Genomic DNA, 23720 nt, shown 5'->3' on the forward strand with positions numbered 1-23720 from the left:
TGGCCCCGGGGCTCAGGGCGTGTCCGTCGCCGCCCCGGCTGCTCGCTCGACACTGTTCGCTCCTACCGGCTGTAGATGGAGCTGTCTGGGTTCCTGCAGCCTCCGACGAGCCTCGGAGTGTTTCTCTTTAAACGGCCTGAGAGGGACATGCCTCCCAGGATGCAGTTTGTATCAACATGGCAGCTGCTGTGCAGCTCCCCTGCTGAAGAGGCGCCGGGACGGCAGCGCAGCTCGCAGCCCGGGGCCGGGGCCGGAGCCGGGGGGTCGCAGTCGCGGCCGCTGAGGGGCCGCGCGCGCGCGGGCCGGTGCTGAGGGCCGGGGCCCAGCTCGCGGCCGGGGCGCAGCCCGCCGGGGCCACCCGCACCGCCGCGCGCCCCGCTCCGACGCCGCTGCCGGGCTCGGCCGCTCCGTCCCCGCCCGCCCCGAGCAGGCCGGGCCCGACGGCCGCGAGAGCCCGGGCGGGGAAGGCCGGGTCGGGCAGGCGCCGCCTGCGGAGAGGCCGGGGGGTGGGGTGGGGGGGTCCGGCCTGCGTGGGGCCGCGCGGCGGCGGCGGCGACTCCGGCTCCGGGCCGGACAGCGCAGGGCCATGGCCGAGGCGGCCCCGGCTCCGGCGAGGGCGGCCCGCGCTCGCACGGACGCGCGGACTCGGGGCCCTGGGGACGGCCTGCGTGTCCCGGGCTCGGCGGCCCGGCCTGGGGTCTCGGTAAGGGACGGAAGCGCCGCGACGTGGGGGCGGGGGACCCGGAGGGCTCGCGCACCCCTGCTCGGGAAGGCGGGGGGCTAGGGGGGTGGCTGCGGGCGTGGAGCCGGGCCGGGGAGCCGGCGGCCGTCCGGGCGCGCCTGCGGGGACGCCCGGGGCCTGGCACGCACGCGGGCCCGGAGGCGGGCGCCGAGGCGGCGCGCCTCGTTCCCTGCGGAGCCGGCGCCGCGTCCGTCGGGGTTGCCGCCGCACGTTTTCCGCAGAGCTCGGCCCCGCCGAGCCTCCCGCGGCCGGAGCGCGGCGCTGACGCGGCTCTCCCCATTTCGCAGAGCGGAGACACTGAGGCACGGACTTCTGGCGGCGACCGGCCCTGCCTGCCCCCAAGGTCACGTAGCGAGTCATCCGTGGCTCGGCGCCCGCGTCCGCAGAAATACCTGCCTCCGGGCCGCCGCGGGCCTGGACGGGGAGGGGGGCGGCCCTGGCGGCGGCCTCCTCTGGGGCGGGGGCCTGGGCCGGCGCGCTGGGGCCGCGGCCCGTCGGGGTCGTGGGGAGGTGATGGCCGGGTGGGAGGCCGGGCAGCGCCCACCCGAGCGTCTCCGGCGTGGGGAGCAGGTGACCCTCGGGCTCGGGCGCCTCGGCCTCCAGCCTCCCTGCGTCCGGAGGCTCGGTCGAACTCTGGGTGTCCGGACGGTTGGGGTCTGGGGAAGCGAGCTACGAAGGGTTTGGGGGTTGGTGTGCCCCTATCAGGGGCCGTTCTTAAAAATCAGTCTCCAGAGCTCCCCGCAGACCTGCTCTTTAAAATGCAGTAGTCGTGCTGGGAGGAGGATTGCTGCATGGGAGGCAGAGCCCGGAGCCTCAGTTTCCTGTTGGGTACAGGAAGGGGTCGGGATATAGGGCTTTTCTGAAGAGCCTCAGGTCTTAAAATAATAATAATGATAACAATAAAAGCAACGCTATGAAAAATAAAACAAAATGGTTGTTAAGTGCCTAGGTCTCCAGGACCCTTGAATAGTATATAATTCTGGGTGAACCACATTGGGTAATAGGAGACAATGGCATGGCTTTATAAGTCAAGATAGGTATGATGAATTTTTCTGCTAATGAATGAATCCTGGAGACCCCATCCGTTTAGGATACATGGGGGGAGGTGGGGGTGGGGTTAAATCCTATGAAATAAGAACCAGAGGAATTCTCTCCCTGTCCCTAACAGTTTGAAAATGTAAGCTTATTAATCTTACATATCATATTTACAAGCTCCATTTCTCCCTTTGGCCATTTCTTTTTGCTTAGCGTAATATCAAGCCATAGGTTTACTGGGACTGATGAAAATAGAGCCAGGGGCTTTTATTTGGGGGCAGTGGAAGGGATGCGCTTCTGTGGCCCCTCATGGCTCTACAGTGCTCAGAATCCGGAAATGGATAGAGACACTCTAATAATAGAGAGCAAATAACTGGTATTTTCCTTTGAGCTCTGATTAGACTACTTAGTAAAGATGCCTTGCTCTAATGGCTTTATATACTGTCCTGAAGCTTTTCTTCATTGTTTCCAGTTAAACCCCTGGATCACGCCTGAGAGACTCACTTCGCCCCTGGGGATTTTCCCTTCTTCCTACCATGTAGGCAAATACCCTAAACCCCCGTGAGGACAGGGCCATACCTGTACCTATTGTGTTGTGTTAGGCTGGTCACTTTCCCTGTGTCTGAGACTCCTATCTAGTCACTCCCTCGCCTGTGAAGAGTTGAGAGGTGGCTTAGTTGTTGATGAGCCTTCGGGTTCAGGGGTATGTGATGCCCTTGAGAGTGCTTGCTGAATTTTGGGTGTGTGCTCATGTGTGTTTTTGAGGGGGAGAATCCATAGTTTACACGAGCTTTTTGAAGGGGTCCCTGACCCCACCATTAAATCGGAATGTCCGTGGGCAGGGCCTTCCCACAGGTCTTTGTTTAATCTCCAAGCCTTTGAATTTTAGAGGTAAAAAGAATTCAGAACACACACTGACCAGCTGTCTCAGTTGGTACGTGAGGCCCAGAGGCGACCTACAGCTTAGGCTGAAACTCAGACTTCGGAGCCAGACGGCTGTGTGACCTTGCGCCAGTTCCTTAGCCTCTCCAAACCTCCGTGCCTTCCTGTGCTAAGTCTGGATAAGAATTCTAATTGTCCCTGTTTATAGGGTTTTGTCAGAGAAGGCAATGGCACCCCACTCCAGTACTCTTGCCTGGAAAATCCCATGGATGGAGGAGCCTGGTAGGCTGCAGTCCATGGGGTCACCAAGAGTCAGACACGACTGAGCGACTTCACTTTCACTTTTCACTTTCATGCGTTGGAGAAGGAAATGGCAACCCACTCCAGTGTTCTTGCCTGGAGAATCCCAGGGACGGGGGAGCCTGGTGGGCTGCCGTCTATGGGGTTGCACAGAGTCGGACACAACTGAAGTGACTTAGCGGCTTAGCAGCAACATAGGGTTTTGTGAAGAGTAAATTAGATAAACCCTGTAAAACACAGTTCATGGCACATAATAAAGGCCAAATAATTGTCAGCTTTTACCTGACTAATTAGCCCTCACATCTGGTTCCCTGCGAAGCTGTTGGATTGTACTACCTCAGAAACCTTTTACCTGAACAAGGTCTTAAATCTTCAGTCCTTGTCTTAAAAGCCTGATGCTGTCTCAGTTACGCTACACATGAATGAATGAATGAACAAATGAAAGAAAGCATTAGAAGGTATAAATAAGTTTAGATTAATCATCTTTGATGATTCAAAGAACTTCATTATTAACTCTATATTTTTCCTACTTTATACTATACGGTCCATGGAATTCTCCAGGCCAGAACACTGGAGTCGGTAGCCTTTCCATTCTCCAGGGGATATTCCCAACCCAGGGATCGAACCCAGGTCTCCCATTTTGTGGGCAGATTCTTTACCAGCTGAGCTGCAAGGGAAGCCCAAGAATACAGTAGTGGGTAGCCTATCCCTTCTCCAGGGTATCTGCCCAACCCAGGAATCAACCCGGGGTCTCCTGCATTGCAGGCAGATTCTTTACCAACTGAGCTCATTATTATTAACTCTAGTAACATTTTGTAACCCTGTCATTTATACTTTTCATTCAGCAGACATGTGTTGAGCACATACTGTGTTTCAGACTGGACACCAGGGATATGCTAATTTTCAAATGAAGAAAAAAGGAATTTCAGTTACTTTAAAGATAACTTCTATCTGGCACATAATAACTGGCCTTTCAGCAGTTCACTGAAAGAAGAGTATGCTTGACAAACATAGATAAAGAAGAAATTCTTTTCAGTTCCAATAAACATATTGATTGTCTGGATAGATAGAAACAGCGCTGATCACTCAGAAGACCTTGGTTTCACCTCCATGATGATACAAGCTTTCCTTGAACATGGCCATAGCAAGTCAGGGAATGGGGAGAGTGTGAATAATTGAAACCCCCTTCAAGTAATTGAAGGAGTCGGTCTTTATTTTGGCTCCAGTCCCCACCAACCATGACACAGGTCACAGAACTGACTGACTTCAGCTCTGTTTCCCATCCTGCCAGGCCTCTGTTTTTCCCCCTTCCCACCTCATGAACCATGGGGAGGACCCCGACAAGCAGGGTCTACCTACCGCTGGGGACCCTCTGCCAGGGAACTTTGGCTCTGAATTGCCATGCCCACACCTGTGTCAGTGTTTGTCTTCTCTGCATGTCACAGGAGCCAGCCCGGGTGCCCAGTAGCCCATTCAGCCTCTCCAGCAGGGGCTGTGTCCACAGTGTTTCAAAGGCAAACCTATACTGTATCAACTCTGAAAAATGTTATTAAGTCAACAATTCAGCTTTTATCAAAAGGTCTGGGAAGCTTAAGATAATTGTGTGTCCTTACCGTTGGACAAAACAAGGGAAAGAACATGGGTGCCATGACTGCCTGATGATACAAATAGAAGTGGGGGGGGCTGGGTGTCGGGTTCACCTTGGAAGTAAGTTCCTTCGTAGAACCAGCCCCACCTTGCTGGCAGTTTTCAGCTAGCCTGGCATTGACAAGATTCTGCTCTACTGCTTTTCAGAGCTTTACTCTATATTTAGTGCTCATTGCTTGAAGAACTCAGTGAGGTAGCAGGTGGGTGAGATATTATGACCCTGTCTATTGGCTGAGGACTCTGAGAACAGATAAGTCGAATAGCCGGGCCAGGGGGACCCAGACAGCGTTGGTATAAATGGGGCCGAAAACCGAGTGTTCCAGTTCAAGGCCAGTATCCTTTCTCCTCTCCCACACCTCTACTCGCGAGATGACTCCTGTGAAGTGTATGTTGTGGAAAGGAGACGGCTCTATGGAAGCAGAGGTGGTGTTACCATCTTTTATCTGTTGTTAATGTAGTTGTATCATCCACACGTAGATCAGCGTGAGGGTCTCAAGAAGAGACTCCTGTCCATGGAGCGTATCGTATTGTTACAAAGCCTGAAGCCCCTTTAATGTGGGTGTTTATCTTCGGAATTCTTTTGCCTGCTGGAGACTCTTGGCCTTCAACACTGTTCTTTCTCTCCTTGAACACAGGTCCAGCAGTTGGACATGGAGACCCAACGCTCCTCCCCTCTGTCATTCCCCAACGTCCTGCAGGAAGAAACTCCACGTCAGGTCCCGGCCGGACTCCCTCGAGAAACTCTGTTCCAATCCCACGTGCTTCCCCCCAAAGAACTCCCTTCTTTGTCTCCCGCTGTCTCCCGGCAAGGCTGCCTACCCCAGACTCCTGGCGCCCCCAAGCAAGAGACTTCTGGCCGAATGCCGCCTGTGCTCCAGAAGGGACCCTCACTCCTGTATCCTGGCGCTCCCGAGCAAGAGACTCGGATCCAGGGCCCCCTGACTTCCCCAGAAGAGCCCCCATATCCGCCCCCTGCCGCTGCCGAACAAGAGATGTCCCTTCTCTCCCACTCCGCCCACCATCAAGAAGCCCCGCTCCACTCCCCCGAAGTTCCTGAGAGAGACCCCCTGACCCTCTCCCCCACCGTGCCCGAGACTGACATGGACCCCCTGCTCCAGAGCCCAGTTTCCCAAAAGGACACCCCCTTCCAGATCTCTGCTGCGGCCCAGAAGGACACCCCACTCCCAACGGCAGAGATCACCCGCTTGGCCGTGTGGGCTGCCGTCCAAGCGGTGGAGAGGAAACTGGAGGCCCAAGCCATGCGGCTCCTGACCCTGGAGGGCAGGACCGGCACAAATGAGAAGAAAATAGCCGACTGCGAGAAGACAGCCGTGGAGTTCGCCAACCACCTGGAGAGCAAGTGGGTCGTGCTGGGGACCCTGCTGCAGGAATACGGGCTGCTGCAGAGGCGGCTGGAGAACATGGAGAACCTGCTGAAGAACAGAAACTTTTGGATCCTGCGGCTGCCCCCGGGCAGCAACGGGGAAGTTCCCAAGGTAACCTTATCCCAGCCAGGGCTTCCTAAGGAGTGACCGGGACTGGAATGGATTTTAGGAATTTAGTATCAAAGAAAGGGAAAGCCGTAGGTAAGAAGGAAAAGAATCTGATAATGTCTGGTCCCCAACTCCACTAAGAACAGGACACACCCATACCAAATGATTCCTCCTGTTGATGAAAAGCACAGGTTATAGATCAGAGGGATGTTCTAGTGACGGGAGCTGTCAGGGTAGAAGGAAGTTCATTCGTGACATCTGGGGATAAAAGGCGCATTGAAGGCCAAGTGGCTGAGCTGTGGACAAGTGTGGACCGGTGTGGTTTCCCGTGGGGGTGGAAGGAAGACTGTGAAATGTTACAGGGCCCTGTTGCTTGCAACATTTGTATCAGTTAACTTAAAGTCATGTTAATGCCAGTAAAAATGTGATTTTCAGAGATGTTCTAAAACACCAGAGGACAGTTAGGTTTTAATATTGTTTCCCAGAGGAGAGCACTTGAAAGTGGACTGGTTTTCTTTCTGTTTTTTGTTTTTTATACTACTGCCTCTCTGCGCAGCCTCAAGGCAGGGCCGGGGTGGGGACAGGGGACGATGCATGGACCTTGTTGTCTAGGCCAGCGCTTTGCAGTCGTGTTGTGTATATGAATCACCTGGAAGTGTGTGTCTTAGTCGCTCAGTCATGTCCAGCTCTTTACCACCCCAAGGACTGTGGCCTCCCGGGCCTCCTCTGTCTGGGATTCTCCAGACAAGAATACTGGAGTGGGTTGCCATTCCCTTCAGGGGATCTTCCCGAGCCAGGGATTGAACCCAGGTCTCCTGCATTGCAGGCAGATTCTTTACCATCTGAGCCACCAGGGTAAGTGGCTGAGTCACCTGGGGATCTTACTAAATGCCGAGTCTGAATCAGAGGGTCTGGAGTAAAGCCCGAGAGTCTGCATTTCCAGCATGTTCTCCGGTGGTGCCACTGCTGGTCTGCAGACCACGCTTTACAGCAGCAGGGATTATCCTGTTAGAGGAGAAGGGGACCAGACAGCCCGGGGCCCTGACTGTCTCGGGCCAGGACAGTGGCTGAAGCCTTCTGATTTCTAGAGAGGTCCCTGGTGAAAACTCATAGCTGGGCCTTTTCTGCTTCAGGCCTGAGAGTTTTTACCCAAGCCTAGGGGGCCAGAGCTGTTCTCGGCTTTGGGATCCGGCAGCCCCAGGCCCAGTGACGCCTTCCAGTGGGTCCACACTGAGCCTATTGTGTGGTTTCAGGTCCCTGTGACATTCGACGACGTGGCCGTCCATTTCTCGGAGCAGGAGTGGGGGAACCTGTCCGAGTGGCAGAAGGAGCTGTACAAGAATGTGATGCGCGGCAACTACGAGTCTCTGGTTTCCATGGGTAAGAAGACGGCTGTCTGCCCACGGCTTCCTGCCGGCCTGCTGGGGGCTCGTTAGGAACCTCTGGGGCCTCTGAATGCCCAGAAATCATTTTCAAGAGCCCAATAAAAAAGAACAGGCACCCATATACCCACATACACCAGTGCAGCATAGATCAGCACAGTTTGTAAACAGAGAAACCACTCTATGGAGAAGCCACAGGAGTCGGGGGACAAACTTGGACATCAGTGGTGTTTATATATATATATATAAACCTTAAAATTAGTTTGTCCAGGAGACCCTTACTGAACAAAGTGTGAGACGCCTTGTGAGAACGGCACTTAAACAGCACACCTTTCCCGTGCGGGAGTTAGAACAGGTATCAGCCATGAATACTGCCATTGATTGAGATCTCTTGTCCCCCTTGTGCAGAGATGAGGTGTGACCCCGGGGATTAAAGGAACATCCTAGGTCCCCACCGAGAGGTCACAATTTCACCGCGATCTCTCCTCCCCCCAAATCTGTATATTCTTGTTATCTTTGTTAATAGGAGTATTTGAGGATGAAGACTTAGGAAGATAAGCTTTAGTATTGTATGTATCCTTTTCTCTGATGTGGGGAACTCTTTGGACACACACCCACACCCACACACACACGCGCACACACACAAAATTAGAAAAACATTAAATATGCTGTTGCATAGAGAATTTGATCCTTGCTGGAACTGTTACTTTTATCCATCTATACTTCTCCATGGGGTACCTTTTTTTTCCCCCACTTTTCTTTTTAAAGTACATACATAATTGTGTGAATGCAACAATTTAGGTTTGTATAATAACTAGCAGCCGCCACCCTCTAGTCAGTGCTGCTCCCCCGAGGGAACCACCGTGGACCCTGGGGCCTATACTGTTTCCCATCATTTTGTGCGCTCGTGCAAGTGTGGTTTGTGGTTTGCACAAATGGGATCCCTCACTTATTTTACCAACGGTAGCCAGAGACAGCTCCTGTGTCAGCCCACAGGCCCGCTTGAAGGGCAGTGCAGTGTTCCTGGTGAACCGTTGTGCTGTCGATATTGAACTATTGATGAGCGGCAGCCCTGCTGCAGAGGGCTGCAGTCAGGATTTCTCTGTGTTTGTGCACTTCCGCGAGTGTTTCAACAGGATGGAATCAGGGAGGTGGGCTTGCCAAGGAAAGAGGTGCTCGTGTACAGTGTCACAGGCGCTTCCATGGGCCGTCCCCAGGGCTGTGTGTGTGTGTTTGCCTAGCAGTGTGACAGCGCCATCTCCACACCCTTACCCCAGCCGCGGTTCTCCTGTTGTAAAGATTTGTCTTTTCTGGTGGACAAAAAATGATACTGACTTGTATCGGTATGGGAACTTGTGCGTTTTTTTATGTGTTTATGAATTACCTATTCGTACCTTTGATATTTTTATTTCAGTAACCATAGAGGCTATATATATATATATATATAATTGTGGATGTTAACCCTTGGCCTTATATTTTACAAATGTATGTGACATACTGTTTTCTTCAAGTTTCATAATCTTTTGACTTTATTTCCAAAGAACTTGAAACTTTTTGTAATGTAAAAAAACCTGTCAGTGTTTTGTTTCGTGACCTCTAGATTTTATTAAGGTTAGTTTTTTCATTTATAAAATGTTAAGTATCTTCTGCCTTTGTCATGAAAGTCCGAGCAGGCATTGGCCACCTGTGAGCCACAGATGACCGAGGGCTGGTTTCCATCAGTCGGCAAGTGTGGCCCATTGCTGGTCCCGCCGGGAGGACCTGAGATGGGTTCAGCACACACACACACACGTGTGTGCACATGTGCACACTCAGCATGCCCTGAGGAGAAGGGCTGGAAACTTGGCCCTTCGGTTTGCAGCACTGCGGCCTCAAGTAGGGCAGCTGCTCCTGGTGTCACATGCACACAGGGGACAGTTTTGTAGCATTCAGTGCGACATCACCCCATAGAACATCTTCTTTTCTTCCTCCTGCCCAGACTATGCAATTTCCAAACCAGACCTCATGTCACAGATGGAACGAGGGGAGAGGCCGGCCATGCAGGAGCAGGAGGACTCTGAGGAGGGCGAGGCGCCTGCCGATCCCAGTGCCGGTGAGTGGCTGCAGGCGATCGTGGCCTTGGCGCCCGGGAGGCCCCACGTGGGGTGTGTGGCCCACAGGAGACCCCAGCGGGCTATGTCAGCAGGCCAGTGCAGGAGGGCGGCCCAGAGGCCCTGGGGCCTCCAGGTCACCAGCAGCCCTGGTGGCGGAACTAGAAAAACACCGTGGTCTCGGGGAGCTTTTGACCTGACCGAGCGTCACCTCACTCTCTGTTGGAAACAAAACCAGAACTGACAGAAAGGCGTTCCCTTGTCAGGATGCTGACGCTGGTGCAGCCTCGAGCTCCCCAGAGAAGGGCCACGTCCCTGGGCCTGCGGCCGGTGAGTGGAGGGACTTGACCTGAACGTCCTCCAGTGTGCGGGCGGGGTCCAGACGAGGTGGCGAGGTGGCGGTGGCAGGGAGGTGCAGGCAGGACCGCCGTGGGCTCGGGAGCAGACCCAGTGTCAGGCTGCCTGCCCCTGAGCCCCGGCCTTGCTGCGTCCTCGCTGTGTGGTTTTAGTTGCTGAGCCTTCTGGAGGTCTGCTTTCTCATCTGTGAAACAGGAGGGGTACTGAGAGCCAGGGCCCGGTGTGCTGACCCGGAGGGGCCAGCAGCCTGGGACACCAGGCACTGTCTGTCCGCATGGGGAGCAGTTCCTTACACAGAGGTCACTCAGAAGCCCCCACACTGGCACCGCGGTGTTCTCGGGGTACAGGTGGTTTCAGAGCCCCTTCTTCGGCATTGCTCTTGGGCTTGCGTCACTCACCTGAAGGTCTTCTGTGGGGGCAGTCCTTGTCTTTTGTAGCTAAATGTCATTGGTGATCCTGTCTTTTGCAAAAGGAGGATAATCTGGCTGAAGAGCCCACTGGGGTCAAAAGCCGGGTCTTGTATGAAGGAATGTCACTGGCTCTGGGACCAGGAGGAGGTGGCCACGTGGAGTAAGAGCGGAAGTAACTTCAGGAAGAGGTGGGACCCTAAGGAAAAATAAATGCTGGCATGTTTCAGAGAAACCCTAAAGCATCGATACTTTCTAGAGATTTGCCTAGAGATTTAAATGGAGGGAAGGGGCTGGTCCTGAGTTCATTCTGGCAGGCAGAAAGATGGATTTAAAAGTAGATGAGGTGAGAGAGGGGTTTGGGGACAAGATGTGACATTTGTTTGGAGGAAAATAAGTCTGGATGTCAAAAGATTGATTGGCCACATCCAAAACCAGTATCACTGCGAATGGAGAGATGCAAAAGAGGAGAAATCAGAAAGAGGACTTGGGAGGCAGAAAACGAGAGGGGAGAGGTGGTCTGTGGTAAAGATCCTAGAACCCCGCTGATGTCTCCGTGGGGTTTTGTAGTCCAGGTTCTGCCTTTCTAGCATCTTCTTAGAAGAGCTTGGACGGGAACATGGACCCTGTCCGCGGTCAGCCTGTTCACACCCTCATCACAGGTGGGCCTCCCACTGAGTGGGGCCAGAATCAAGAGCAAATAACTAACCTCAACCGGCTCCGCCCCAGGCGGGGTTGGTTCTGGCACAAGTGCGTCTGAGCCGGAGCGTCTGTGGGCAGGGGTGGCCTCACAGAGGCTGCCTTGTGTGGCTGGAATGTGCCATTTGTTCCACTAACCGTCTTCAGCCACCAGGAGCCTGACTGGAGCAGAGGACAGGAGCGGAACGGGAAGCACTGCCCACAGGGCACCCCTGTGTGTGGGGCCCTGGCCTCGGGGCCTCAGGCTTGTCCTATGAGTTCAGTTATCAGAACCCCAAACACGCCAGCGGTCACCTCTTATTTGCGTGTCCTCTCCCTCGGAAGGGCGGCCACAAGGCCAGCCCAGGGCCAGACCTGAAAGTGTGATACCAAGGGGGAAACAGCTAGAAGACAGAACTGTCATGGTTCTAAATACACCGAACATCACCATTCTATGAATTGGTTGAGTAAATGCAGTCCATAAGCTGTCATTTATGGTTCCGATTCCTAACGGCAAGGAGGCCTGAAGGTGACTCAGATATTGGCCCTGCTCAAGTTCCCCGGAGCCGGGGCTCCTGTTCACAGCCCTGTAAGGGTGAATGGGGACTGGGGGAGCCAGAGACCACTGTCACCTGGCAGATTAGTAGAGTGAAGCAAACACACCAGAAGCCATGGCTGAAATCCAGATTCTCATATATTGTATGTAGCTTCAGCCTTTTTACAAAGCAATTTGATATTTTTTGGACTTAAAATATGTTTTAAATATTTAAAATATTCATTTACTTAACCTGATAATTTCCTTTCTGAGAGTCTGTAGCCTAGAAAAAATCCCAAAATATGGATTAAGGTATACAAATATCAGGGGACTTCCATGGCGGTCCAGTGGTTAAGACTTTGCCTTCCGATGCAGGGAGTGTGGGTTTGATTCCTAGTTGGGGAGCTAAGGGAGAAGGCAGTGGCACCCCACTCCAGTACTCTTGCCTGGAAAATCCCATGGGCAGAGGAGCCTGGTAGGCTGCAGTCCATGGGGTCGCACAGAGTCGGACACAACTGAAGTGACTTAGCAGTAGCAGTGGTGAGCTAAGATTCCCACACGCCTCACAGCCAAAAAACGAGGACCTAAAAGAGAAGCAGTATTGTAACAAATTCAATGAAGACTTTTAATATAGTCCACGTCAAAAAAATCTTTTAAAAATAAGGATGAAAAAATACTATATTACACCACGATAGACGGTCATGCAGCCACTGAAACACATGTGAAGCATTTTTGCACCGTATTTTCACTTGTCTATTATTTAGTTCATCCAATACTTTTTGTACCCTGTACTATGTCCAGAGAATGGTGTTAACAACCTAAACGCCCCATGTATAGAAAAATACAGTCGGCCACTATGGCAGTGCCATGCAGACAGGCTCCAGGGCTCTGGGACATACACTGGCGAAGGCCTTATTGAGCCCGGGTGGTTGGCAGAAGCCTCGGAGGAGGTGGGATTTTTAGTGGAAACACAAGTGGGAGTTCCTGGAGGAGAACTCCTCATGCAGAAGGAGGACCGGAAGCCAGGAGGCTCTCTCCGTAGGCCGGGTAGGACCTTGCCTAAGCCAGGGACAGATGTGGATGTCCATGAAGTGTGGCTGGTGGATGTTGAGTACAAGGACAGGGAGTCTTGAGGATGACTCCCAGGCCATGACACGAGTGAGGGGGTAGGACAGTGGGAGGCTCCGACTCGGAGGAAAGACAACACGTTAAGCGTGAGACCTCAGGACACGTCCAGGAGCTGGTACTGAGTGATGGAGACCTGAGCTCCCAGCAGAGACCTGAGCTAGAGATGGACCTGGGGCCTCAATCGTGTGGACAGGGTCATCTTTCCCAGCCTGGATGGGGGAAGAGCAGGAGCACAGGATGTGCCCCCAGAGTCCTGACTTTCAGAGCAGATTTGTAATATAGTGGGCCAGGTGGGGCCCAGGTGTTAGTATTTTTTAAAAAGCTTCCAAGGTGATTCTCATGTGCAGCCCAAGGTGGAAAACCACTGTTGTAGGGTTTGGGAAAAGAAGAAGAAACCAGAGGAATCACAGGAAATAGGAGGAGTGGCCAGAAAGGTAGTAAGAAATTAGGATAGTGCGTCAACGTTCAAGAGAAGAATGTTTCCCTGGGGAGGGAGCAGGGTGAACAGTATTGATGCTGCATTGTGGTTTAGTAAGGCAAAGACTTTCTTCCTTACTTACTTACGGGCTTCCCTGATAGCTCAGTCAGTAAAGAATCTGCTGCCCACTCCAATATTCCTGGGCTTCCCTTGTGCCTCAGCTGGTAAAGAATCCACCTGCAATGCAGGAGACCTGGGTTCGATCCCTGGGTTGGGAAGATCCCCTGGAGAAGGGAAAGGCTACCCACTCCAGTAATCTGGCCTAGAGACTTCCATGGACTGAATAGGCCATGGGGTTGCAAAGAGTCGGACATGACTGAGCGACTTTCACTTTCAAGGCAAAGACTGCCAAGCGTCCGCTGGATTTGCACATTAGCAGCATCAGTGGTCTTAGCAAGAGAAGCACTGGTGGTATGGCCAGGGTGGAGGCCTGTAGAGTGGGCTGAAGAGTGGACAGATGATGAGGAAGTGGAGGTTATCCAGTGTAGCTGTGAGTGCAGAGCAGAAACGCTGGCAGGGTGGGTGGGGTAAGGAGCCTTGTTTGCTTAAGATGAGGATTGCCCAAGCCTGTTTGAAGCCAGTTGATATGAAACATGGATATAGAAATGGGTAATGTAGGGAATTCCCTGGAAGTCCAGTGGTTAGGACTCTGTGCTTTCACTGCCGAGGGTCCAGGTTCGATCCCTGCTGGGTTAACCAAGATCCCAGCAGCCGGGCGGCATAGCCAAAAAAGAAGCAGATAATGTAAATGCAGTAGGAAGTCAACGACGTCCACAGAAGATAGGGGAAAAACTGGGTGGAAATATAAACCAAATCATATTTCACTATGCTTTCTAGCATTTTCTAAAGTGAGCATATATCACTTCTTATTCACTAAGAATAATTTTTAAAAAATGAAGAAAAACTCCAAGTTAAAGGTGGCAGATTGAACATGTGCTTACTCCCACCTCCTCCCCTCCTCCTAAAACAAGAGTGAAGGGACTTTTTAAAGGAATGGACGAGGAGACGGCAGCAGCTGAGTTTTGGAAGGCTAAGAGCAGATGGCTGAGGGGTCACTGATTTAGAAAGCTGAATCCAAAACTGGTGTCAAGGAAGCTGGGAGGAAACCCAATCTGCAGTCCACCCCAACCCTGCTCAAGACCCGGCAACTAGCACCACTGGACATACCAGGTAGCTTTGGAAATGGCGGTAAAGGTGAGGCTAAAAACAGAGCACTAGTCAAACATCTTAAGAGTCCATTAAACACTGCTGCTTCCCTCCACGGCCTCACCCAACCCTGCTGGGTGACCAAGGCTTATTCTCTGAAGACAGAAGCATCTCTGGACGTGGACACCAGGCACAAATGAGAAGATGGGTACCACGTTGAAAACAAGGGAATGAGTGAAGCTTACAGACAGATCTTGAAATCTCCAGCTTTTTTCCCTAACCTGACTCCTCAAATTATGCTCCCATCCAAGTTTAACCCTCAGGGCAGGGTACTGGGAAACTCTTATCTGGAGACTCTCAGGGCCAGCCCAAAAGATTTCCCAGTGAAATGACCTAGCCAAACCATCCTGCTGGGAAACCACGGCCTACCTGGATGCACCAGACTTGCAATTCACTTTTGAGTACTCAACTTTTAATATAAATGGATAACCGAGAACCAAACTTATTTTCTTGGGCTCCAAAATCATTGCAGATGGTGACTGCAGCCATGAAATTAAAAGATGCTTGCTCCTTGGAAGAAAAGCTGTGACCAACCTAGACAGCGTATTAAAAAGCAGAGACATTACCTTGCCACCAAAGATCTGTCTAGTCAAAGCTATGGTTTTTCCAGTAATCACTGAGAGTTGGACTATAAAGAAAGCGGAGCACTGAAGAACTGATGCTTTTCAACTGGGGTGTTGGAGAAGACTCTTGAGAGTCCCTTAGACTGCAAGGAGATCCAACCAGTCCATCCTAAAGGAAATCAGTCCTGAATATTCATTGGAAGTACTGATTCTGAACCTGAAACTCCAATACTTTGGCCACCTGATGGGAAGAGCCAATTCATTGGAAAAGACCCTGATGCTGGGAGAGATTGAAGGCCGGAGGAGAAGGGGATGACGCAGGATGAGATGGTTGGATGGCATCACCAACTCTACGGACATGAGTTTGAGCAAGCTCCGGGAGTTGGTGATGGACAAGGGAGCCTGGTTTGCTGCAGTCCATGGGGTGGCAAAGAGTCGGACTCAACTGAGTGATTGAATTGAACTGAACTGAGCAGTGTTTAATAAAATTGAGTATATGACCTGGGAAAATAGAACAAAACAACAGAAAAGAAAATAGAGAATAAGAAAATCAAAAGATGGAAGTTCACCATCCAGATAATAGAAAAATCAGAAAAAAAAGAATAGCAGATTTTCAGGGAGGAGAGAATTAGTGATGAAAGATCTCAGGGAAAACTCCCAGCACTTAAAGACATAACTCTCCAGGTTTAAGAGCCACCAACTGTCCAGAACAACGGGTAAAAATTGATGTCACCTTAAATACTTGAGCAAGGAATTGCAAAACAGCTGAGGACCCAGGAGATCTGATAAACTTCTGGGAGAAAATCCAGGTTCATACAAAGGAACAAGAATTAGAATGACTTTGGACATTTCAGCAGTATTGAAAACTACAAGCCAGCAGAGCAATGCCTTTAAAGTTCTTTACATTATAAAATTGGAAAGTATTTTCCAACATTCTTGAATTTGGTATCTAACTGGAATCATCTAATTAGATATGAGAATGAAATCAAGATAATGAGATGTTCAAGGTCTGCCACACTCCCTTCCTCAAGCTGGGGCACATACTTTGCCAAGTGAAGAAATAAACAAAGGAAGAGGTGTAAGGAGCTCCAACATAAGACAGGTGAAGGAATCCCTGGGGTGCACCAAAGGGGATCCCCAAAAGACATTGTGGATCTGGAGGCACAAGTCCAGACTGGGGCATAAATTTGAAGAAAAATTTTCAAGTCGGTAAACCTGAGAAATACCCATTATGCTTGGATATTTTGAGAGGAGGGTTTTAGGAAGGGTTGGGGGAGACTTTGGAGCCAACTGAGTGGTAATTAACAGTAGGTTAATCAAAAGAAGGAGCTTCATCAGTGGCTCAGTGGTAAGGAAGTGAAGTGAAGTGAAGTGAAGTCGCTCAGTCGTGTCCCACTCTTTGCGACCCCGTGGACTGCAGCCTGCCAGGCTCCTCTGTCCATGGGATTCTCCAGGCAAGAATACTCTGCCTGCAATGTAGGAGACTTGCAGGAGACTTGGGTTTGATCCCTGGGTCAGGAAGATCCCCTGGAGAAGGAAATGACAACTCACTCCAGTGTTCTTGCTTGGGAAATCCCACTGACAGAGGAACCTGGCGGGCTACAGTCCATGGAGTCACAAGAGCGACTAAACACCAATAAACAAAAGAAAACTACCTCCAGGGAAATCGAAAAGTGTTTACAAGCATAGAAAAGTATTTATAAGTGTGCTACATGATTGAATTTTAAATAGCACTTACATAATCCAATAACAAAAACACCCATTGTTAATCCAATCAGAATTACAAACTGGGAAGAATCAAAGATTTGGACAAGATGTGGATGGATGAAGAAGAGGTGGTCCTCTCCAGCTCTAGGAAGTCAGTAGATGATGCTTAAAACTGAAAACTCAAGGAGTAGCAGTGTCATTATGTTACAGAGAGGTATAAAGGTGAATGACAAAAGAATCAGCTAGAAGGATGGGAAGTGACTGCCTCTGGGAGCAAGTTGAAGGATGGTGGGGAGCTTTTTAAAAGTGAGTTTTTAAGAACTCTTCAACCCTCTGACCTATGTGCATATATAAACTTTTTAAAGATGATTTTAAAAATTAATATACCAAAGTTTAAAAAATCTAACAGAAAGTGTACCCATGAGAAGGTTGGAAAGCCCGTGTCAGCCATCATTTCTGTGCTTTGAGCTGGTGGAGAAAGTTAACGTGTCAATGCTGGTTTTCACTTTCCAATGAAATTCTGAAGTTGCAGCAACATAATTCAAAAAGAAAAAAAGCTGGAAGAGTGAAAGTTTCCATAATTCTCTTTCAAGAGTCAACAGCTCGGGACTTCCTAGAGGTCCAGTGGTTAGGACTCCACAGTTTCACTGCGGAGGCCCCAGGTTCGATCCCTGGGTGGGGAACTAAGATCCCACAAGCTGCACAGCACAGCCCCCCAAAAAAGAGCAGCTTATTCCTTTCACTTTATGTGCATGTAGTCAAACACATATACACAGAGCCTTAATTATGTAATAAATGCTTTCTCATTGTTAAAAAAAATTTTTTTCAGACAGTATAGAAGTACATTGTTTAGCAACTTGCTTTTTCCAAAAATATATCTCGGACATCTTTATTTGAAAATTAGTAAATAATTAAATGTTTAACTGTCTCCCAGAATAACATTATACCCGCTTCATTAATAATTAAATGTGTTCACAACATTTAATACCTTTGAAAACAATTTGTAGCAGAGATTTTTCCCATCTCAGAAGAGTTCTTATGAAGAAATGTAGTTACAAGATGAAAAACCAATCACAAATTAAATATTTATCACCCAACAATGTCAAGGCAAATCTACAAATTTTTTTTCCAGAAAATTTACACCAAAAGGTTATAGTTGATTGCACATTATACTAAAGATTATAGTATTGTGCATATTCAATATCTTTGGTGTAACTGACCAGGTAGCTTCTGGAAGGAATCTTTGAAGTCCCAGAGGGTCTCGGAGTAACCAGTTCCTCAGCTCGACATTGTTTATAGAAAGGAAGGAAGAGGGGACGGGGGAGGGGGGAAAAACTGTGCTTTTTTTCCCCTAATCCTAGTGTGATTTCATTATTTATGTCTAAAGTTTTATTCATCCATAATTTATTTTGATGTGAGACATGTGAAGATTTTTTTTTTCTTCTTCTAGTCAGGAAGCCAGTTGTCTCCACTCCACTTACCTAATCCCTTTCCAATGGTTTGAAATGCTACCTTTGGTCATAAACTATGTTCCCACAATGTATTAGTCTTTGATTAATTTTTTCTAAATGGGAGAACAGATTACTGCTTATGAATGCAGTCTGGCTGTTGGTTGTCAGTACTGTTTCAAAAGTTGTTCAGTGCAGAGAGAACTTTTCAGTGGGAAACACTGGCTTCTCTGCTGCTCAGAAAGTAGGGGAGAGGCACAAAAATGTCTACCTGCTGCCCATTTCAAGGGGAAAAGAATTAGATGCCATAGAGGAGCAGACAACGGCTTGGGTTCACAGAGAATCACACTCACGATGGGCTGAGAGCAGCCTAGGATGTCTGGTGGAGTGCAGGTCTTAAAGGAGGACGTGAAAGAGGAGAGTGAAAAAGCTGGCTTAAAACTCAACATTCAAAAAACGAAGATCATGGCATCTGGTCCCCCACTTCATGGCTAATAGAAGGGGGAAAAGTGGAAGCAGTGACAGAGTTTGTTTTCTTGGGCTCCAAAATTATTGCGGGTGGTGACTGCAGCCATGAAATTAAGAGACGCTTGCTCCTTGGAAGAAAAGCTATGGCCAACCTAGACAGCATGTTAAAAAGCAGAGACATCACTCTGCCGACAAAGGTCCACATACTCAAAGCTATGGTTTTTCCGGCAGTCACGTACAGGTATGAGAATTGGACCATAAAGAAAGCTGAGCGCCGAACAATTGACGTTTTCGAATTGTGGTGCTGTAGAAGACAAGAGAGTCCCTTGGACAGCAAGGAGATCAAACCAGTCAATCTTAAAGGAAATCAACTCTGAATATTCATTGAAAGGAGTGATGCTGAAGCTGAAGCTCCAGAACTTTGGCCACCTGCTGTGTAGAACTGACTCACTGGAAAAGACCCTGATGCTGGGACAGATTGAGGGCAGGAAGAGAAGGGGATGACAGAGGACGAGATGGTTGGATGGCATCACTTAATGGACATGAGTTTGAGCAAACTCCAGGAGATAGTGGTGGACAGAGGAGCCTGGCATGCTGCAGTTCATGGTGTCGCAGAGTCGGACATGACTTAGCGACTGAACAACAAAGGGATGGGAAGGCATTGGTCTTCAGGCTGGAACACCCATGCCCGGGGGTACAAGTGGCTTTCCCAGAAGGCACAACACAGATGGCTTTGTGGGTCCCGTTTCCAAGTCTTCGTCCATCTGTTCTCCTTCATAAAACGCATCATCGAGGCCGCTGGACGCTTGCAGTCCCAGTAGTGCTGTTCCTTAGCTCCCGGGTCTCCCACTATTGAAAATAAAGAACAGGCACCTCCTGCCCATCTTGCCTTACTATGGAGTGTTTCTCTGAGGTATAAAACGCCCTTGGGGTCGTGAAACAAAGGCACAAGCCAGACTGTTGCAGGGATGGGGACCAGAAGTGCATGGCTCAGGGGCCTGGATGGCGAATTCATTTGGAAGCCAGATATTTGGAATACCTGGCTTTCAACAAAATTGAAAGAGAACCTAATTAAGTTGTCAGCTAATAGGTCATTAAAAACAGCTTTTGATGATATGTTAACCATGTGCTTTTGCAGCATTGTAATTCAGAAGTTCACAGAATAGAGGGATGATTCCATAACAAAGCTCCCGCCAGCCCATCTCCAGATCTATGCAAATGAGCTCTCCCAATGGTTATATTTATAAAAATGAAAAGTAGGAATAGAATTTATTCTGAACTCTGTCTCACTCAAGAGATAAGAATATTCACTCTCAGATAAGTGAACTAATTGGGGGAAAAGTCCCTATCCATCCTTGTAAGAGATTCACTTCCTCCAGGTTTTTGGTTTCCCATCTTGAATAATTATTTTTCATTCCACAATAGTAATAACTAAGGATGACTTAAACCAGGCAGAAAAGTAACTCTTAGAGCCCTGTGGTTATTAGAAATGAAAGCAAAATTAATCTTTCCATTTACATGCACATTTCTGTGGCAGAGTGGTAGATGAGGTGATCAGTAAAAGGCATCTGAGCACAAAAATATGTTCTATTAGGATAAAATTCTGTGGGTAAAGTGGGAATGGAAATAGAAGTCCAAGGTGAAAAGGAATGATATTAAAATTTCAAGTATCAAAGAAGAACTTGTTCATGTATTCTTTAAGTGAATAATGGTGGGTTTTAAATTGCCAGAGTTCTAAGATTCCATTGGCAACATTAAATGGCAATGGAAGGGTTTATTTTAAAATATCAATATTTACAATACTCCAGAAATTACATCTTTTGCAGCGATTGAAGCATTTTATGTATTTATTCAGGAAGGTGCAAATGAGTACCTGGTTTTAAAAAATTATCTTAGGGAGAAGGCAAGCAAAATATTTCCAGGAGTTTTTGAAGTCAGGGAAGGTATTTTTCTGATGCTGGAGCCACGGTTGTGATGTAGTAGAGAGCCCAGAGGAGGGACACAGGAGGCCAGGTGATGACGTCAAGCTGGAGCAGGAGGAAGCCAGGGTGTGAGTGTGGATGATTTATCTTTTTTGTAAGACAGAGAGTAGGATGAAGACATCTCTGGCAGCTCAGTTCGGAGGGAAAGCAGGTTCAGGCCGCGTGGAAGGCTGTCGGACTGTTGGCTATGCGGTGCACTCCCCATCGTTTGGGACTTAATAGGCGGCTGATCAGAGAGGAATTAAAGGATTGCCAGGCATCAGAAAGAACCCAGCGTTAGGCCATGTGCCATCAGTCGCTAGTATGATTAGCAGTCTGCTTTCTTGGTGATGTGATCCACTTCATTCGGGCGGGACAAGGGAACATGGCAAAGGACAGTGAGGAGCTTCGTCCACTGGGATCCTGGTCCCGTTTCTTTTAACACAGCACTTACACCTTGTAACACACCTTCTAGTGTATTGATTATGCTATTGCCTTGTGTGAGATGTAGGCAGGCAGGGAGCTCTGTTTTGTTGCCTCGTGTGTTCCACCGTTGGAACACACATGGCACGTCGTTGGTGCTCAGTCAATAGCTATGGGATAAATGTTCAAAGAATGTGTATGTTCACGCATTGTACATTTACAGTTTCCATAATTAACACAGTGATTTGAGGGGGTTTATGCTGGCATAGCTGTATCCATAAGCAAGAAAATAAAGTGGAGACCCCACACTACACACAAGATGAAAGCAAATTTCAGGTGGAATAAAGAGCTAAAGGTAAAAATTAAATTATAAGGACCTGGGAATAAAATCTGGGAGACCAGATGAACCACCTAGGGCCAGAGGAGACCTCCTGCTTAACTCTGGTAAAATAGAAAACCCACAAGCCATAAAAAGGAAAAGGGACATAACTGATGAGATGAAAACTTTAGGAAAGTTTTATGATAAAAGGTAACACAAAGGCAAAGACAAATGATGAATTTGGGGGAAATATTGAAATGCCAGTAAGAAAAATGGGTTATCTTTAATACAGGAATCAAAGGTCTCTGACCAATTGACAGAACACAGTTCACACAGAATCCACTCTCAAAGACCAAGAAATGACACTCACATTATCCTCATCAGGGAAGTAGAACTACTAAAGTATCAGTAAGTTATCACTTTATACCCATCTGACCGAGGAAAATTAAAAAGAGCAGTGATGTCTTTTGCTGGCGGGGACGTGGGGAAAGTGCTGGGAGAGATGTGAATTGTCACAGCCCTGTGGATAAGCAGGCTGATGACATCTGTCAGAATCGAAAATATTTTTAATTTTTGACCCTGAAGTCCCACTCCCGCCACTCTCCTAAAAATAAAAGCACTCCTTTTGGTTAGAGATATAAATAAACACATGTTTATGGCAGTACTGTTCACCAGGGCAAAAGCCTAGGAGCAAAAAGTGAATGTTGTCAATAAGGAAATGATTGAACACATTGCTATATGATCCTCACTGTGGAATATTCTCAGCTTTTAAAAGGATGCATTAGCGTACAGAAATTGCCGTGAAGGGATTTCTACAGTATATTTGAGTGAGAAAAGGAACATAGAGCATTATGTATAAGGCAGTTTTATTTTTTGCAACCAATGGCTAGAAAAGAAACATGACTATAAACATGCTGTGATAAATCATCCATAAGCACAGAGGAAAAGTGTGAGGTCCATTACGGGAGTGATCTGAGACGCTTGTACTTGTCAAGTGAGGAGCGAGGGGAAGGGGCGGCAAATTAAAAGGGGAAAAATACTGCACTGAAAACCAGAAATGTGTGCTATAATCCCATTTATGTAAAGCGATGCCTGTGTGTAACAACATTTGAAATTAGCCTACAACAGACATACAAGTAGATTAAAAAAAAAAATGTCAGGGCCATGTGTGTAATCGGATGCTATTTAACTAAAAACAACCCCGCGACCCCCTCTTGTGCCTATAAATGGAGGCTGGGAGAGGGGACTGGGGCAGGGCCGGGGGTGGGGGTGGGGGCCTCTGGTCTGTCGGTATAGGACACCTGGCCAGGACTTGAAGGGGTGTGCAAATGACCAGATGACTGTTGTCATTGTTTAGTGATTAAGTCATGTCCGACTCTGAGACTCCATGGACTGCAGCCCGCCAGGCTCCTCTGTCCATGGGATTTCCCGGGCAAGAATACTGGCGTGGGTAGCCGTGTCCTCCTCCAGGGGATCTTCGCCACCCAGGGATCAAACCCAGATCTCCAGCATCGCAGCCAAATTCTTTATCACTAAGCCACCTGGGAAGCCCAACCACATGATTAGCCTTGTCTTTAACTTGGTTGAGGTGGAGAGAGAGAGTTGCTGTTGGCTTTGTTCTGGCCTAACCTGGGAAAAGGAATTGGGGTCTCTTTTTAAAAGAAACCATGACTATCTTATAAAATTACAGGGGGTCGTGGAAACAAACTGCCTCTATTTTAACTTGACTCCAGTTTATATTCAAGGCTACACGGTGTCCAGAGAATTTTAAGCCTACTCACCGCCAACTCGGGATATTTCTTCAGGGTCTCTAAAATAAGACTTTTTGAAAATATAAATTCCAGGGCTGCAAAAACCTGAGCAGGTGGAATGAACATGTTCTGGCATCTTTTGTCCTCTCCCGCCCCCACCCGCCCGCCTTCTCAGCTCACGATGGGATCGTGATTAAGATCGAGGTGCAGACCAACGACGAGGGCTCGGAGAGCCTGGAGACGCCGGAGCCCCTGATGGGCCAGGTAGAGGAGCATGGCTTCCAGGACTCGGAGCTGGGGGACCCGTGTGGCGAGCAGCCGGACCTGGACATGCAGGAGCCGGAAAACCCGCTGGAGGCATCCACGGAGGGCTCAGGCGAGTTCAGCGAGCTCAAGCAGATGCTGGTGCAGCAGAGGAACTGTGCAGGTGAGTGGGGGGAGCTGGTGTCGTCAGGCCTGCAGAGGGGGCAGGGTGGGGGGTCCTGGGGGGAAGCCGAGGTCTCCTTCAGAGAGGTTGTGTGACACCGAGGGCTCAACAGTTGTGACCGAACCAAGCAGGGCCATAGGTCCAGGTCCCCTGCCCCCGGATTTAAAAGCATCCCCGGGCAAGGAAAGAGGGCGTTGCAGCCAAAGACCAGGTCAGATGAGGACCTCTGGGGATGGCAGAGATCATCTCTCCGGCCCCTCCCTCGGCAGGCCGAGAAGGTCACACACTGGTGG

The 23720-nt window shown here is 49.3% G+C and overlaps 1 protein-coding gene across 4 annotated transcripts in view; it reads left to right on the top strand.

Moving 5' to 3' along the window:
* ZNF777 (zinc finger protein 777) overlaps positions 1–23720 on the top strand; it is a 35084-nt gene that overhangs the window by 7256 nt on the left and 4108 nt on the right. Inside the window, exons 2-6 of one of the 4 annotated variants that reach the window (XM_086394972.1) lie at positions 5242–6102; positions 7353–7479; positions 9460–9573; positions 9838–9901; positions 23176–23427. In XM_086394972.1, the coding sequence (XP_086251098.1) occupies positions 9463–9573; positions 9838–9901; positions 23176–23427 (427 nt within the window). In that variant the 5' untranslated portion in view covers positions 5242–6102; positions 7353–7479; positions 9460–9462. Of the gene's footprint in view, positions 1–71; positions 704–864; positions 1086–5241; positions 6103–7352; positions 7480–9459; positions 9574–9837; positions 9902–23175; positions 23428–23720 lie in introns of those variants that run through there. The other 3 variants (XM_086394969.1, XM_086394971.1, XM_086394970.1) reach the window with 3 other exon arrangements.

Source organism: Bos grunniens, chromosome 4 (assembly GCF_055505025.1).
Source record: "Bos grunniens cultivar Pamir isolate PY7600 chromosome 4, Bosgru_T2T1.0, whole genome shotgun sequence".
NCBI lineage: Eukaryota > Metazoa > Chordata > Mammalia > Artiodactyla > Bovidae > Bos > Bos grunniens.